This window comes from Drosophila simulans, chromosome 2L (genome assembly GCF_016746395.2).
Source record: "Drosophila simulans strain w501 chromosome 2L, Prin_Dsim_3.1, whole genome shotgun sequence".
In the NCBI taxonomy this organism is placed as follows: domain Eukaryota; kingdom Metazoa; phylum Arthropoda; class Insecta; order Diptera; family Drosophilidae; genus Drosophila; species Drosophila simulans.
The window spans coordinates 17954488-17970291 of NC_052520.2; the positions used below are offsets into that span (position 1 = coordinate 17954488).

Genomic DNA, 15804 nt, shown 5'->3' on the forward strand with positions numbered 1-15804 from the left:
CATTTAGATTCCCAAAAATATGGGTTCAAGAAGATTGGAACTTCAATAATAGAGAATATCAAAATGAATTCACTGTGAGTCTTTATTGAACCGAAGCATATCCAAACTTCTTCACTGTAATGGGTTTTGAGTCATATTGATGTGTCTGCCTGAAAAGAGTAAATCTATATGAGTTAGATACAACGTCGTTTCCCGTTTACACAAATTAATTGCGGAATAAGTTTAAACATAATGCAACTAGATGAGATTGGTTTTCTTGATGAGGTTGAGGAACTCCTCCTTGCTAACCTCACCATCACCGGAAACGTTGGCCTCGTCGATCATCTCCTGCAGTTCCTCGTCGGTGAGCTGTTCGCCCAGCTCCTTGGCCACGCGTTTCAAGTTGATGAATGATATGCCGCCTGTGCGATCGTCGTCGAAGAAGGAAAAGGCCTTCATCATATCCTGATTAGAGTCCTTTTCCGCCATCTTCAGACGCATTAGATATAGGAAATCGTTAAAGGCAATCCTTCCCGTCTTGTCCTTATCGATTTCGTCCATCATACGCTTTATATCCTCTTTTTTCGGCTCGAATCCCAGGGCACGGATGGCCACGCGAAGCTCCTTGGTTTCGATGAAGCCCGTGCACTGGGTGTCGAACAAATCGAAGGCTTTCTTAATGTCCACCTTCTGGCTTAGCGAAAGGTCAAAGGTCGGCAGCTTGGGCTTTTTCGATTTTTTAGCCCTGCTGGAGATCGATGCACTCGAATGCATTACACTGGCGGAGGACACCATACTACCGAGACGTTTGCCGGACATGATGATCTTTTCGGGTTTTCGATGTGGGAGTCGGCAGGAATATCGATCTGCTCTCTAGGAATGTGAACGTATACTGTGTAGAAATTGGGCGGGCTGTTCAAACTTGCCGACAGCTGTGGACTAAACCTACTCGGTTACGAATACTGTTGGGCTTGACTTTGAAGGAATCTACATTCTAACGTCACAAAGCTATTCAAAAAAATCACTTAGAAAGGTCATATGGGAGTGTATTTAATTCTAAGAAAACATATCAAGGTATTGTCTTTGATTATCTCTGAAATTCACTTTGCATCCGGCTAATTTATCGACCCAAAGAGCTGCCTCACAGCATTTGCCATAACAATCAAAATTCATATGTGCCCTAGTGCTTGGCGAACTTTAAGACTCCTCCATTCCCCCCGCGATTCGAAGACAGCTTGGTGGCCTGAGCCCGAGCCCCAAGAGTCAGTGGGTGTGGCAGGTGTCAGTCAGTCGGTCGTTAGACTACAACATCCACCTCCTACGTGCCACGCTCTGTTTGGCTATCGCATTTGCCTGTTGCAAAACTCTGGCTGTATTTCTGGTGGAGGCACGTGCCGTTGGCTGCTCATGATTACAATTACAATTACACAAAGTGTAGCGGGATTTCACTCACCTGGGGGTCTCCGGCTCCTCCTGTTCCTCCTCCAGATCCCATTCCCAATCCCACTCCCAGTCCGATTCCCAATCCCGTTTCCATCCCAGTCAGCGATAATTTACGATTACGCTCGCGCTCCAGTCTCATAAGTATCTGCGCATTCTGCTCGCAGGAGTAGGTGTGTGTCTTACGCTTTCGTTCCAAACTGTACTCGTACAGCGGCCTTGCCGCATTCGGTTGCAAATCCAGTTGGGCCTCGTCGCCGGCATCGCAGCTGCACAGGGACTGATTGGAGCGGCCCTTGCTCCGCTTCAGGGATCCGCGGTTCGACGACGAGGGCGTCAGGCGCTGTTCACTCACAAAGTTCGAGAAGGTCACCACATTGCCGGAGGAACCTACTAGAAGATAGAAAAAAAAAGTTGATAAGCATCCATTTAAAGCTTAAGTCCTGTTCCTATACCACATTCTTAGGATCAGAGGCGCTAACTGATTACTCTAAGAGTAACAGAAGAAAGTCAAAAGTGCCTCATTAAAATAATAACGTATTATAACAAAATAAGCTTGTACTGTACACGCTGGTAGTAATATCTTAATTAGAGTTGTTAAGTTCTGACACTTATTTGCTTAATGAGCAAGCTGGTAAAACTATAATATGATTGACTGATGGGCCTGGCGTTTATTTACCCCCCGAAAAGGGTGCTACCCACCTGAAGTTGCTCCTTTTCGCTTGGATGGTGAGACGTAGAAGATGTCGTGCTCATCGAACTCCACGCTCCGCTGACTTGTTATGCCGGCACCACCGTTCAGGCCACCAAGGCCGCCCAAACCGCCGGCACCACCAAGTGCTGTGGTGGCCGTGGCCGTACTACTGCTGGTGGTGCTGGCCGCACTGTTGCCACCGCTGCTCAGGTTGCAGCCGTGATCCGCCAGGGCGTGCAGCATGGGATGCACCTGTCGATCTCTCAGGGAGTGCTGCTTGTGCAGGCCATTAGCTCGTCTTAGCTCCGTCATCGTCCTGATTTCACTCTGCGCTTCTTTTATTCCCGGAGCCGGCTTATTGTCATCACTCCTGCGCTCATGAAATATTCATGCCACACGACTTCAAGTCCTCCGCGACTGGGGCATTAGCATATCACTTTGATTTCAAACGGGCTTGCTTGCTATATTCTTAATTTTAAATTTGCCCTCTTGCTGGCTAAGCCGGCTAACGGTTTCCTTGTGTCAATACAGCAGATTCGCAATCCGATTTGCCAGCTAACTGTTTCAATTCTGGCCCGCGCCCCTTGCGTTCTTGGCCCTCTCATTGCCAGCTTTTTCGACTTTCTTCCTTTTTCGACTTCCTACATTCTTTTCGCTTCTTTACAATCAGTTTCTCTTTGGCGGCCTGGCTTTGTTTGCCCTGTTAATAGACTTGGCTTAGTCGCCGCCGGTTGTTTGTCTATAATAACTGCAAAGAGACGGCAAAAAGAGTGAGAGATGAGATTAAGCTTAGGCTTAGGCGATATGTGTGTGCTGAAAAGTCTATTCTAAATTGATTTCATTGTTTGCCAGAGTATCAGAAGGAGTGTGTGCTTGTAAATATGTACAAATAATTTATGGGGGCAGATATTTACTTATTTACCAAGGACTTTTCCCAAGCAAAGTAAGCTGCCAATGCTTGAGTACAATTCTGGGCATCAATCAAGTTTGGTTTTATGGGGAATCGACCTAAATTTTATTGTAGCCGAAGGTTACAAAATTAATATACTTCCTAGCTGATGTTTTTATTCTAGTACGAAATTTAACTTAAATTCTATCATATAAATTTTCTCTTAATAATAATCTTCATTTTATTATTTCACCTGTCGCTAAATTAACATACCTTGCCAATTAACTGGGCTTCGGTCTATTGATTTTTCGGGCGCGTGTTGTAAAAAGTTATTTACTTTCTGATCCCCCAGTTGATTGAAGTTTTTCTTCTGCGGCACTTGAGTAATTTAAGACCGAAATGGAACGCCTATGCTAGGCAACAATATTTCCCCTCGTCTTTGTAATATTTTGATGTCAAACTTTTCGCATAATCGATGGCAACTTTTTAATAAGCAAAAGCCGGCGAAACGAAAACAAAAGCCAAAACAAATATAATAATCAAGTGAGCAGGCGGGAAGGGCAAACGGAATTTATTCGAGGGCCAAGAAAATAAGGGAATGGCATGACAGCCGTGCGCCCCAGAAAGTATGCAACGTAATAATAACGTTAAACGATAATGAGAACAGGCTAAGCGGCAACAACAAGTGGCTTCCAAGAAGAAGTTCCACCGATTTTGGTCTTTCTATATATATATATATATATATATATATATATATATATATATTTATATAAATTGAGCGAGCCGAAGGGGCATAAATATGAAAAGAAACAAATAGGCAACTTGAGCCAACTTTCAAGAGTCACACGTAGCACCCGCAATGTGCGTATGTGTGTGTATACTTGCAATATTTATCGCTTCTTAAGTATTTTTAAGAAGTTTGCCATCGCCAAGTTTCGGCGACAGCTAACAGCAACAACCAAACAGCCAAACAAGCTACAACCAAACACACAACACCAGCAAACATTTTTATCTTGGGCATATTTCGAGAGTCACTTCACTTGTCACAAGTCTCGGCGGGGAGCAAATTGTTTGGGACTTTTGTTTGCAAGCAGGCAGCCCCATCCCAAACATTCTTTTTGGCCAAAGTTTTGAAGGCTTTAATCAACTTGTGGCACCTAATGAGCGCCTGTAATGAGTTAATTGTTTCACATTGTTGTGAAACTCCAGTTCGGTGAAGTGTTTCGGATTGTTGGGAATTGTTCCTCGTGATGTCAGCTATCAATGTGATAGTTTTAAAATAGATACCAAATAGTAGCAGTACTTTGACTTATACTTTTTCTAAATGTTGTTAAAAATAAAAACTAAAATTGTATTCGCACATTTCCTCTGAAATTGTATATAATATATTCGAGCTCTCAACTAATTTTCGTCACAATAGTTGACATCAGAACTTTTGTATGCTGAAGGTGCCTTCGTCACTAGTTTTTTGCCTCGTTAAGGGGTGTTTTTGTTTGATGGTACATATATGAAGTTGGGTTTATCGTAGTGGTCGTAAAGTGCGAGGTCCTTTTCCTGATAACTAACATAAGGATGAGTGCGGGGAAACCACGAAGGGACAACGCCAAACTCAAATGAAAATCTAATTTGGAGCAGAACGCACTGAAAGTGTGATGTGGAGGGAGAGAGCAACACAAGTGATACATGGGTTCATGGCAGCAGTAAAAGCGTCGTCCTGCCTTTCATTTGCGTTTAAAGACCTCAAAAAGGACTTCCGCCTGCACTGGCCTACAAATTAACATGCCCCAATCTGTGACTGTCTCTCTCTCTCTGTGTTCGTATGGGTGCCGGAGTGTGAGTGTGCGTAAGTGTGTGGGTGGCATGAATTATGAGCAAGGCAGCTGCAGACTTAATGGAAAATGCTCAAGCCGGGCTAAGAGTTTCTGGCCAAGAGCACGCAAAGCGTAAATTAGAAGAATGTTGAAAAAAAACAGCGACAGGGAAAGTTAATCCTGAGCTACCGAATTCTAAATACTCTGCATTTACTCTGATGTACGTGAAATATTTCCCTAGTTTATTTATTTACAGTATTGTTTATCTTATATGTATGGTACTATGTTTGACTACGCGGTGGATCAAATTTTAGTAAATTGTTGGAGGTCCAATAGGTCCGCGGATTGTTCAACTTATTCCTCGAAAAGAGTATTTTTCAGGAAATTCTCACTGCGCCCACGTAATCACGCATGTGTACACTCGTACGAGTGTGATGTAATAAGTTGTTGTAATGCTCGCGTAACTCATAAATTAGACACGATCTATTACGGACGGATTTATATGCACGAGGAGTCGGAAACAGAGACAAAAGCCCAGAATCAAGCAGCATATAACTTGATAAACTGGGCTAGAAACGAGTGGGTGTCATTTTTAATTTTTGACACGTAGTCTTAACCAAAAAGCCCGAACATGTGTTCTTGACATTGCAAATAAAAATATAAAAAGCGCAACGAGAGGCATAAAATGTACAAGTATTTTAAAATTCCAATTCGGGGCCGGAGGAGGGATCGTATAATGAGTTCTCTGGCGGTCATAAATACCATTTGGAGTGTATGCAGCGCCCATAGGTGGGCTATAAAAATTTGTTTAACACGCACACGTACAACTGGCACACACACACACACATGCACGCTCATAAGCTTATGCATACAGGAGCAAATCAAATTTGTTTTATTTCACTTCACTTTCACTTCTTTTTCGCTTTTGCGTTGCTGTCGTTTTTATGACAGCGCAGCAAATTAATGAAATTTACGCAATAAATCATTTCGCCAGAGAAAGCAGCTAAAATGTACTCAGGAAGAGACATATACACTAGAAAATATGTGTTGAATAAATAAAAGTGCGGCTCTAAAGGCTGTAAAGCTAACCAAATAAAGCAACAATTAGCCAGAAAAAGGCATGAACATTGTAACAATAGAAGCAGAAGTAGCAGTTTGGACTGAAACGGTATTTAATATTTGAACATCAGGTTCTGTTTGCATTTTATTTTAGTATGCCTATTAAGCTTTTATTATAACATTAAATATAAAATTGTTTGCCTAATTGAATTAGCATTTATCAAGTAAATATATCAAGAATTGAAGTGCAATTCGGCTATTAAATATATTTAAAATACAAAAAGCACTTCAACTGCCGCACTTTTATCTATCACTAACATAAGACGAGATTCGCTGTAATTTTCAAGCCTCTAATCAATTTCAACCAATTCTCGCTGAGTTCGCCTCATTACGGAATTTATTTCCACAGCCAGCTGCCTGCGGCTAAGCTGCCACATTTATTTAAACGAAAACTTTGGCAGTTTCAGCTTCGAATGCCGGCGCTAGCTCCCCCCTCGTCCACTTTTCGCACATTTAGCAATCCCATTCGCAACTCATATTTTTAGACTTTGCCCCTAAGTGCGTTGACTGCACTTTTGGCGCTCGCATAAAACTTTTTCGGGCTCACTGACCCCCCCAGAAATCGCCCGGAATCCTTGCCACCCCACAAATAGTCATCTGGCTTTTGTGGAGCCCCTCCTCCGAGCGCCAACCCCCCCCCCCCCCCCTCGCTTCTATCTCGTGTAATTCAGCTTGCATCCGTTTCTAAAAAGTTGCGCTGCACCCGAAAATTCAAGTGGTTGGACCAAAGGCTTTTAGCTGACTTAACACCAGCAATCGCGCGTATACAAACATCCTCGGATGCACAGAGAGAAAATATGTGGATGCCACTTTTTGAATATTCTAAAAATTTTAATAGTATTAAATTAAAGGCACAATATTTTTTTCAGTGTGCTCAAAGCACCAACACATACTTCGCTTATATATTTATGTACCTCTTCCTGTGCTTTCACTTCCCCATTTTAGTGGCCTCATAAAGCTTGAGCTTAAGCATGTCGCAAAGAAAGGGTTTCCTGCTATTCCCGAAAATTTGGGGAAAAAATTCGCGCTTGGAAATTGTGCGTATATGTGTGACTTTTGTGGATGCAAAATAAAAAGCACTCCACAATGGCGAGCGTGACTTAAAATATAGAAATAACTTACAGCATAGCTCAAGTCAAACAATGCGCGACATTTTCTCGAAGAATTCAGAATGGATAAACGCCCCCTTTGCTTTAAATATAAGTGGGCGTGGCAGAGCAGTCTGGGCCAGAGTTTTGAATTTTAGCAGCTAAAAACGCTGAGATCCGCCATGCATCCTCTCGCCTTTTATTTGTGAGAGTCAGCCCCAAAAGTTTAGTCATTGTCCTCTTTTCTTGGTGGGGTTTAGAGGTCTTTGTGCATCTTTGCCACTATTTTTATTTAAAGTTTAAGTTCATTTTTTCAATGCATTTTCTCTTATTTACGAACCTTGAAAACGCCCTTTGTCCTTTGAGTAAACGAATATTAGGTTTACTTGGCTTCACGTAGTCAGTTCTGAAAGGAAAGAAGCGGAAATGTGTTTTAATATTTTTGATTTAAGGCTAAACAAGACTGATTAAACTGATTTATCTGGAAACTTATACGTAAAAATAAATCAATCTTTAATTTTTTTTTTTTATATTTTAGTTTCGCTTAGCTTACTTAATTATTCAGATGCTTAAATTGAAATACGCTGAATCATATTATTTATTTTTGATATTCTTCTTAATCGAATTAAAATTTCCAAGCTTCGAATGACACATATTCTGACTTTAGCTTTCATTTATTTAATTAGTATTATTTACTATTGCTTCCAAACATAAAACAACAGCCACTCGCCTCAAAGAGCTGACCAACTCGGTGTGCAATTTATTTTGAATAATTTTTGTTGTGCTTTGGTCACAGTGGCTTTTGGCTGTGGAACTGCATATTTGCATGATATTAATTTGCATAATTATGTTGGTCATAAAGAAATGCTGGCTAACAATTATAAAGGCCACAGACAAACACACTGGCAGCGAATACAAAAAAAAAAAAAACTAAACCGAGGGCAGTTGCCAAACACACACTGTCATAACTAATATAGAGTTATTTATCCCCGGGGACCGATTTATATTACTTTCCTGTTAGCCATGAAGTCCTCGTCTTTTCTAGAGGAGGTTAGTGCTACAAGGTCCTTGCTGGTCCACATTGCCCGTCCTGCTCCGTAAATTTATCAGTGTCAAAAAATAATAGCGCGCCCGGTTTCGCTTTTAATAATTTCCCCTGCCGAGTCGAGCATTTGGAGCGGAAATTGCCGCTGCTCGAGTTTCGGGGCCGGGTCGTTTGGGGCCTTGAAAACAATGCTCAAATGCAGAGCTGCACTCAGGATATACGCCCCTAAATTATTTCAACTTCGAATGCTCCTGGAGAAAATTCGCTGGGGGGGAAACAACAGTCGCCCCGAATCCCAATCGCATCTGTTTGTTAGTGTCAGCACTGAAATGTTCATTAAATTGATGTAACTTTACTTTAAACCGGAATTTCTTGCCTGATTTGAAGTGCATTTATTTGTTTGCTTTACTTGCCATTTTGGCAGCTCTTGACAATTCGTGAATAAATTAAATTATTGGCTTTTCTGCGTACCCTGATTAATATTATTTGCTAATGGGGGAGGTTAATGGATTTCCCTTCAACATAATTGCTTTCGATATGCATTGCATTTCATTAACAGTATTTAATTAAGATAAACATTCAGTGAAAATGTATTCTTATTAATTAATGAAGTCAAGTGAACTTAGCTTTACTGCATAGGTGAGCTATAAAAATACATATAGCTGCAGCTAGGCAACTAGGCAACCCCACTAAAAGCTGAAATAGTTTTCCTCTTCTGGCCATCTATTAAGATTTCATAATGCGATTCAGCCTTTTGTTCAACTGTCCGCACATTTAGCAGCCGAAACTTTGGACATAAATTCAAGACCTTACTTCCATAAATATTGCCCACTTAGTTCGATGGGCGGGAGCATAAAGTATGCAGCATCAAGAAGTTCTTGTTGTTTTCCCTTGGGCCTTTGGCGGGCTGAGCTATTGACTAAATACTTTGGCAAATTCATAAATTTAAGCACAGCGTAATAACATAAATATTTAAAAAATGCCAAAAACCAGATGAACAAAATTGTGGCAGGGCAAAATTGAGTTAAAAAGTTTTTCCGATGGGCGGAGCCATATGTATCAGCCCAAAACTTTATTCGCTTGTTTTTTTTGAACCTCATAAAAGCAAGACGGACAGCAACTTAGGCAGCTTCTTTCTTATTCATGGGTATTGCTCGTCAAAGCCTACTTAATGCCCAATATTGGCTGTGGCTTAAACAGTTTTGACCATTTCATGAGCTCAACTTTGTTGGGCCAAAGTTTCTCTTTTCCTACTTTTTTTTCGAATCCTCGTTGATATTGAATAGCAGTGGGCTGCAGAAAATTAAGGCATTAATATTCAGTGTTGAACACGACTTCAATGGTGAAGCAACTAGAGATGTGTGGAGATCCACGTGGAAAAACATGTTTTTATAAAAATAATATTTTAAACTTTTGAAATTTTTATATGGCACTTAGTCACCTATTAAGTTGTTATGTTTAATGATGTTATTTTGAAATATTACTAACTGCATGATGCTAAAGAAAAGGAATCGAATTTACGAGATAACATTTCGTTGATTTATTCACACAGTTTTCTACCTGTGTAGCTGGCCTAAGTGGTGGATATCCTGGCGGAGGTGTTGTTTGGCTCCATTATCACAAACACACACAGTTCCGTGTAGCATTAGGCTTTAATAAGCCAATAAGTTTGCTTTCAGGTATCCCGAACATGGCTCGGGACATTCTTATCCTTATCCCCCAACATTGGTGAGTGCATTAATATTTATGCTTATACAACACTCAGGACTTGTTCTTCTCTGGCCATGCGTGCGTTATAAATAAAATTAAATGTATCAGTTAAGTTGAATTTTTGGCTCTGTATCCGAAAAGGAGTTCGGTGTCGATAATTCTACTTGGTTTTGGGAATAATGAGGTTGAGGTGGGATGAGTCGATTGGGGGATCCCACTTCGGTTAATGATGCAGTCGTTAGCGTGAAGACTCTGCTTCAAGGGTTCTAGCTCCTTTAACGGAAATCTCCGTGGATGAGAAGTAATGTCTTATGACCGTAGCTGTAATTAGGTTTTGGGCATAACTAAGTGGAGTGCTGCATGCCATTGGTGATTTCGAGGGGAATTTATTATTACGAGGTCTTTTTAAAGGTGTAACCGGAAGAAATCCTTATTAGGAACTTAATTTGAAAACGAACTTGCCACCAGTTTTCAGAAAGTATGTATGATTTTTAAATGTAGTAAGACTAATTAACACATTCCTAGTTATGCTTGCACAACTTTAACAAAGATGTTTTCATTGTCGAATGGCTATATTATGATATTATATTTATGAAGTTAACTAACTAGTCTTAGTTCCCAATTTACTGCTACTACCTATTTTGACTTCAACTCGGCTTCCAGTTTCCTCTTCTGCACCCTCGATTATTGGCCATCTACGTGGTACCGCTTTTTCCTACTTTCCTCCGCTTTTCCTTTAGTTTTTCCCGTGTTTTCGTGCAGGCACCTTATCTATCCGATGCTGTGTGCTTGCGGTATCAAATAACATCTTTATCATACATTTTTGTGTTACATGCACGCGACTGAAATAAAAATAATGATCAAGGAAAGTACGGTAAGGTGAGGGGCAAAATGGGGGGAATGATGGCATATTCCTAGCTTTATACTGCGAACGCGAAACAAGAACAACAAAAATAACATTAACTACAACCTCAACTGTTCGAAGAATTAACTCACATGCCTGGCATAATAAGCATAACAGCTACAGCCTTGGCTTTTGTTTTTTGATGCCGTTAATACCCTGTGAATCTAACATATAAAGCATGTGGGTATTCAGGTAGCTTAAAGAAGCTATAATACATCAATATTATATTAATTTTAAAAAATATACTGCACTTTCTTTCAAAAATACTTTGCTGATAAATTTCTGTAACTAAAATATAGGGATATTAAAATATTTTTAGTAAGGTAGTAATAGGTTCCAGCTCATAACACTTCGTTACTTTTATGTTTTCCCTACTGTCGTTGCCTTTGTTGGCGTTTATTGTTGGTGGCTCCCTGGCTGCCTTCCTGCTCTCTTTTGGATGGTTAACATGGTCTCTTTCCCGGCTTACCACCCGCCCAGCATTAACCCACCAAACAGACAGCCTTGGGAGACGTGGAAAACATGCAGGGAAATGGCAGAAACTTGTAGCCTTTCGGCCTTGCTGAAGAAGCTATCGAGAGCAATGCACAAACAACACAATTAGTGAAGAGAGTTTGCAGGCGAGAGGCCCAAAGAATCCCCGGGTCATCAAAGGCTCCTCTGCTAATTGAGCAGCTTGTACTGCACAATTGAATTAATTTATTCTGTCTGGAAAAACTTCAATCAATTCGACCCGCACTTTCCTCCCACGAAAATGATGACTTAATGCAGCCGAAGGCGTTCTGCGTTCCCAATGCTGAGCCGGAGTTGGGAAATTAATTTCCCAAGTGCATTATTTAGCGGGTGTGGTACGGGAAAATATCATCCAGTCCCAGCAGCGCATAAATCGACGTAATGGCAAATTGTAGCTGGTAGAAGGAAAAAAGGTGGAAGCTTCACATAATGCCGTTCTGATGAAAAATGAAAGCCAGCCGGGAATGTCAGAATTTTCGCGGACTCCAGCGAAAGCCGAATGTTTCCTTTTGAGTTTTATGGTTAGCAAATATTAAATCTTAGAAAAGCTGGCCGAGCTTAAGCTGGAAACGCTGCAGGATTTTTCGGCATAGATGGAAAACATGGGACTTATAAGTCCGCATAAAATATAATATAAATTCGTGTTGAAATATAACTTAGTAATTTAATATTGTTTTCCACAGAATTGTGCTGTTCTGTCAAACAATTATTCAGTTATTGCGAAGAAGTGCCTACTATATTGCTTTCTGAAGCGGAACGACATTTTGAAAAAATCGATAGATCTTCCTCAGACAGAGAATTATTGAATTTTTTCTTCTTTTCCCTCCAGAGTTTAACCATCTATCATATTCGTCCCTTCCAAGCATGTGTTGAAAAAAAACCGGGCATAACTTTAACGCTCATTTATCCGGCGGCTTTAAAAAAGGTTTTCTGACAGCCTCCTTTGGTTACCCGCCCCTCGGTTTTCCTGTCTGACTGTCTATCTGTCGCATTGTTGGCCTTTTTCTCGACTTTCCCCGACTGACTGAGTATGGCAGCCATTTTCCAACACACAAGCTGCAGAGTGGAATGAGATGGCGAGTGTCAGGCAGAAAAAGAGAGAGATACAGGCTCCACTTACTCGGCTCTTGGCAGGCTCATAAAATTTTATGATTTCGATCAACTCGAGTGCGGAAATTATTAAGAGTCGAATCTGTTTCAGCATCCTGCCACACTGCCATCTCTTTCTGCTGTGTTGTTCTTGTCTCTGTCTCACTATTTGTAGGCGCTGCTCTACATTTTCATTTGCACATATACTATGTATATCGTTTGGTAAATACAACCTGAGCCAAAATAATAGAGTTGCGAATCCAAATAAATGTATGATTTTTTAGGAAAAGCTTTCGATTGTTATTTGTTTTGCTATTTATTTAAATAATTTTAGTTTGAATTGTTTCTACATGTTTTCTCATGTTATTTTGAGAGCACTCTTTCTATTTGCAAGTCTGCATGTTATAATTTGTTACTATTTTCTTGCAACTATTTTTCAGCGGCATGTGTATGTGAATATATTATTTCATGTGGCAGCTGCTGGAGGGCAAAGTGCTCGGGGCACATAAGGAAAGTGGGAGGGTGCTGTGTGATTTCGCGTAAAGTGCGCGCCACATAAACTTCATTGGCCATGCCCCAAGCACGGTTTTCCTGACGACCGTAGAGTGCCTGCCATTTTAATTTATATTGTAGCCATATGAAGGCACAACAACAATAAAAAAGGCACACACACAGTAGTAAGAAAAGCAAAAACCTTGCACGCGTATTTATTCGGTTCCCAACGCACCTTTTCTACCGTCCCCATCTCCATTTTCCTGACTTTCACCTGGCAAAGTGCGTTTTTATCTGTTTGGCACTTGGAAATGAAAACCAGCCAACACGCAAAAACTTTTTGCCAATTTCTTAGCGCCTGACACAAATTTTTTTTTGTTCCTGGAAAGGCATATGGAGAATTTTAAAAGTTTGCGAACTAAGAAGCATATGTTAAATAGATTGTATTTTTTATACAAAATAAAAGCATTCATTAAAATATAACATTTGTTGTTAGCCTAAGAACAATAATACTAAACTGTCCACTTAGGCTTAATTTTCATCGTTCTTAATTATTCTCGTCTTTAAAACGCTATTAATAAGCAGCTGTCGTATGGAACCAAAAAAAACTGATTTAGCCAAAAACCAACCAACGTATGCCGCAGCCTCCAAACAACAGCCCCTACTTTTAGGCATCCCCTTCATCTGCCTAATATTTTCAACCCTTATCCACGAAGCCTCACCCAAAAGAACCCCGGCCACCAAACATTTAGTGAAATGACCGCAAAAGTTATTTTTAAAATCATTTTCGACCGAGCACACGCTCACATGGAGCAACTTCGGGCCAAAGATAAGCCAAGAGCAGCTGTAAAAAGCACATAAACATGCGTGTCGAGCTGGGTCGGTTTTTTTGGGTCAGGTTTGTTCCGGGTCACTGCAGAGCAAGCTGCAGCCCCACACCAGTGGGAACCCCCAATACCCCATTTCCCCACTACAGTTTCGAGTACTTTTCACTTTTCAGGCGTGTTGTTTTGTTGTTTCTGGCGCTACTTTGAAGCTACTTAAGCCGTTTTGAATTTTTTATGAGCCCTTCCCTTTGGTCATAATGCTTTTTCGTGTATATTGATATAAATGTTTGTACATACCCAGGTGTATGAGAGATAATGATCGAGAGGGATGTGGGGATGCCTTCTCTTTAATCGGTGGGAGTTTTATGCCACAAGGGAATAGAAGTAATGTATACCGGCTACTGGGATAAATCAATAAACCCAATTTAATAATTGGTTAAAAGTAATACAAATTATTTGGTTTTTGTAAAAAATTGGTATGGGACTTTCTAATCTATACTAATACAATTTTTTTATTTTATTTCAGAATGTGATAAATTATATTGTAAGTATCTGCTTTTTATATTTTTTGTAAACTTCAATTATTAAAACTGTTTGTCTTCACGTCACAAGTTGGAACCAAATGAAATGTGTTCTTTCTACCAGGAGCAATTGATGTTTAGATACAGGGGTCCCCATTTATTAGTTATTAATTTCAAAATTGAGATGTGTCATTTTTAGTTATCATATTGATAATTATTCTCTTTAAATATATCGTTAGCTTTGCATTTACGTGGTTGTCGTTAAATTCCATAAATATTTCAATATTTTCGCCCTGTAATTTCGAGCTGTCCTCGTTTCGTTTCGCGTTCGTTTTGAGTTATGTATTGTTTCGCACATTTGGCGCGTCGATTTATTTACGGCACCCATAAATTTTGCGGGTGTGGTGGCGGTGGTAATGTGCGCGTCCTGTACGCCGCACTCAGAATCATGTGTCCTGTGGCAGGACCCTGTCACGTGTTGCATCACCCGCACAGCAGTTGGCATATTATTCATTTTTATTATATTTTGTCGCCTTAACGACCATAAATTGCATTAAAAATGCTGTCATTGAATATGCTTTTGCGAAATGGTCAGGTGGTGTAGCTACAGTGAAGCGCGTAAAAAAGGACGCTCTATAACCGCCCACATTGAAGTAATTTATGGCCAAAATTTTAAATACAAAATCGTCTATATAGGGCAAAACGCCTTCAGCGTTGACAGCAGAAAGGCTGCGAATTCATACGTAAAATATTTAAAATTCATTTTACCCGGGAGCCGTCTTTTATTTTATTGCCGCCTTGGTCTTCGTCTCGATTTTTATGGTATTCCGAATTGAAAAACGCACATGAGCACACATAAGTCTAGGCCATCCCTATACGTCTACAAGACGTCGAAAATATTTTAAAATGTATTCCGAAGCCAAAAAGTTGGCGCAGCAAAAAAAGCTGAAATCACCGAAAGTTGAGGCAAAAAACGTGTAACTTAACCCGCATCAAGAATTTGTCACGATTTGTAGTCATCGTCCTCGGCTCATTCCATGTCCTTGCCAGCCATGAAAAATGACCGAATTCAACGTTGCGTATACTTAATGCCTGCCCTGGAACTCACACCCTTAACCTGCCATCAACCCCCGTGACAATTGTGTGGTTAGATTTTTTGTTTCCCCGACTTAGCGCTTCAGAATTTCTGAGCAGCAGCAGCGACTCCTTCACACATCGTTTGTCACATTGTTCGCTGCAGGATCTAAGATCCTTTTCCCATGGTGTTTGATGTTGTTCTTGAGCCATAGTTGTTGCCGAAGGCAATGCCATTACTATTTGCCATTGTCAGTGTTTTGTTTGTTGTCGAATATTTGTTGTGATTTTTCATCTCACTATAGTTTGCTTTTTGCACATTAGTGTGGGCGTGTCATGTGTAATCAATTTTCCTTTCTATGGCAGCAGGTGTCTAAAGGATTCTGCCATTCAGAGCTTTCCTTTTCAGTTGTATTCACACCCTCAAAAATATTGCACTTAAAGTTTGGTGTTACTTAAAATTTATGCACAGGAGTTTCTCAGACATTTAGCATTGTAAAGGAAAATTTTACAAATTTAATTACCAGCAAAACTTTAGACAACAGGCAAAGCCTGGGTAAATTGAAAAACGCGAAAATCAGTTTGCATATATTTCGTGGCGTACAGTGC

At 40.3% G+C, this 15804-nt stretch overlaps 2 protein-coding genes across 3 annotated transcripts in view; both read right to left on the minus strand.

Annotated features, from left to right (window-relative positions):
* LOC6732660 overlaps positions 1-15804 on the minus strand; it is a 123814-nt gene that overhangs the window by 48843 nt on the left and 59167 nt on the right. Inside the window, exons 4-6 of one of the 2 annotated variants that reach the window (XM_016178153.3) lie at positions 7361-7426; positions 2122-2861; positions 1433-1809 (exon numbers count right to left, since the gene is read on the minus strand). In XM_016178153.3, the coding sequence (XP_016025372.1) occupies positions 1433-1809; positions 2122-2425 (681 nt within the window). In that variant the 5' untranslated portion in view covers positions 2426-2861; positions 7361-7426. Of the gene's footprint in view, positions 1-1432; positions 1813-2121; positions 2862-7360; positions 7427-15804 lie in introns of both variants that reach the window. The other variant, XM_016178154.3, reaches the window with a different exon arrangement.
* Positions 65-918, minus strand: LOC6732663 (caltractin). The gene has a single exon (XM_002079744.4). The coding sequence runs from the start codon at positions 796-798 to the stop codon at positions 238-240; it is 561 nt and encodes a 186-aa protein (XP_002079780.1). The 5' UTR covers positions 799-918; the 3' UTR covers positions 65-237.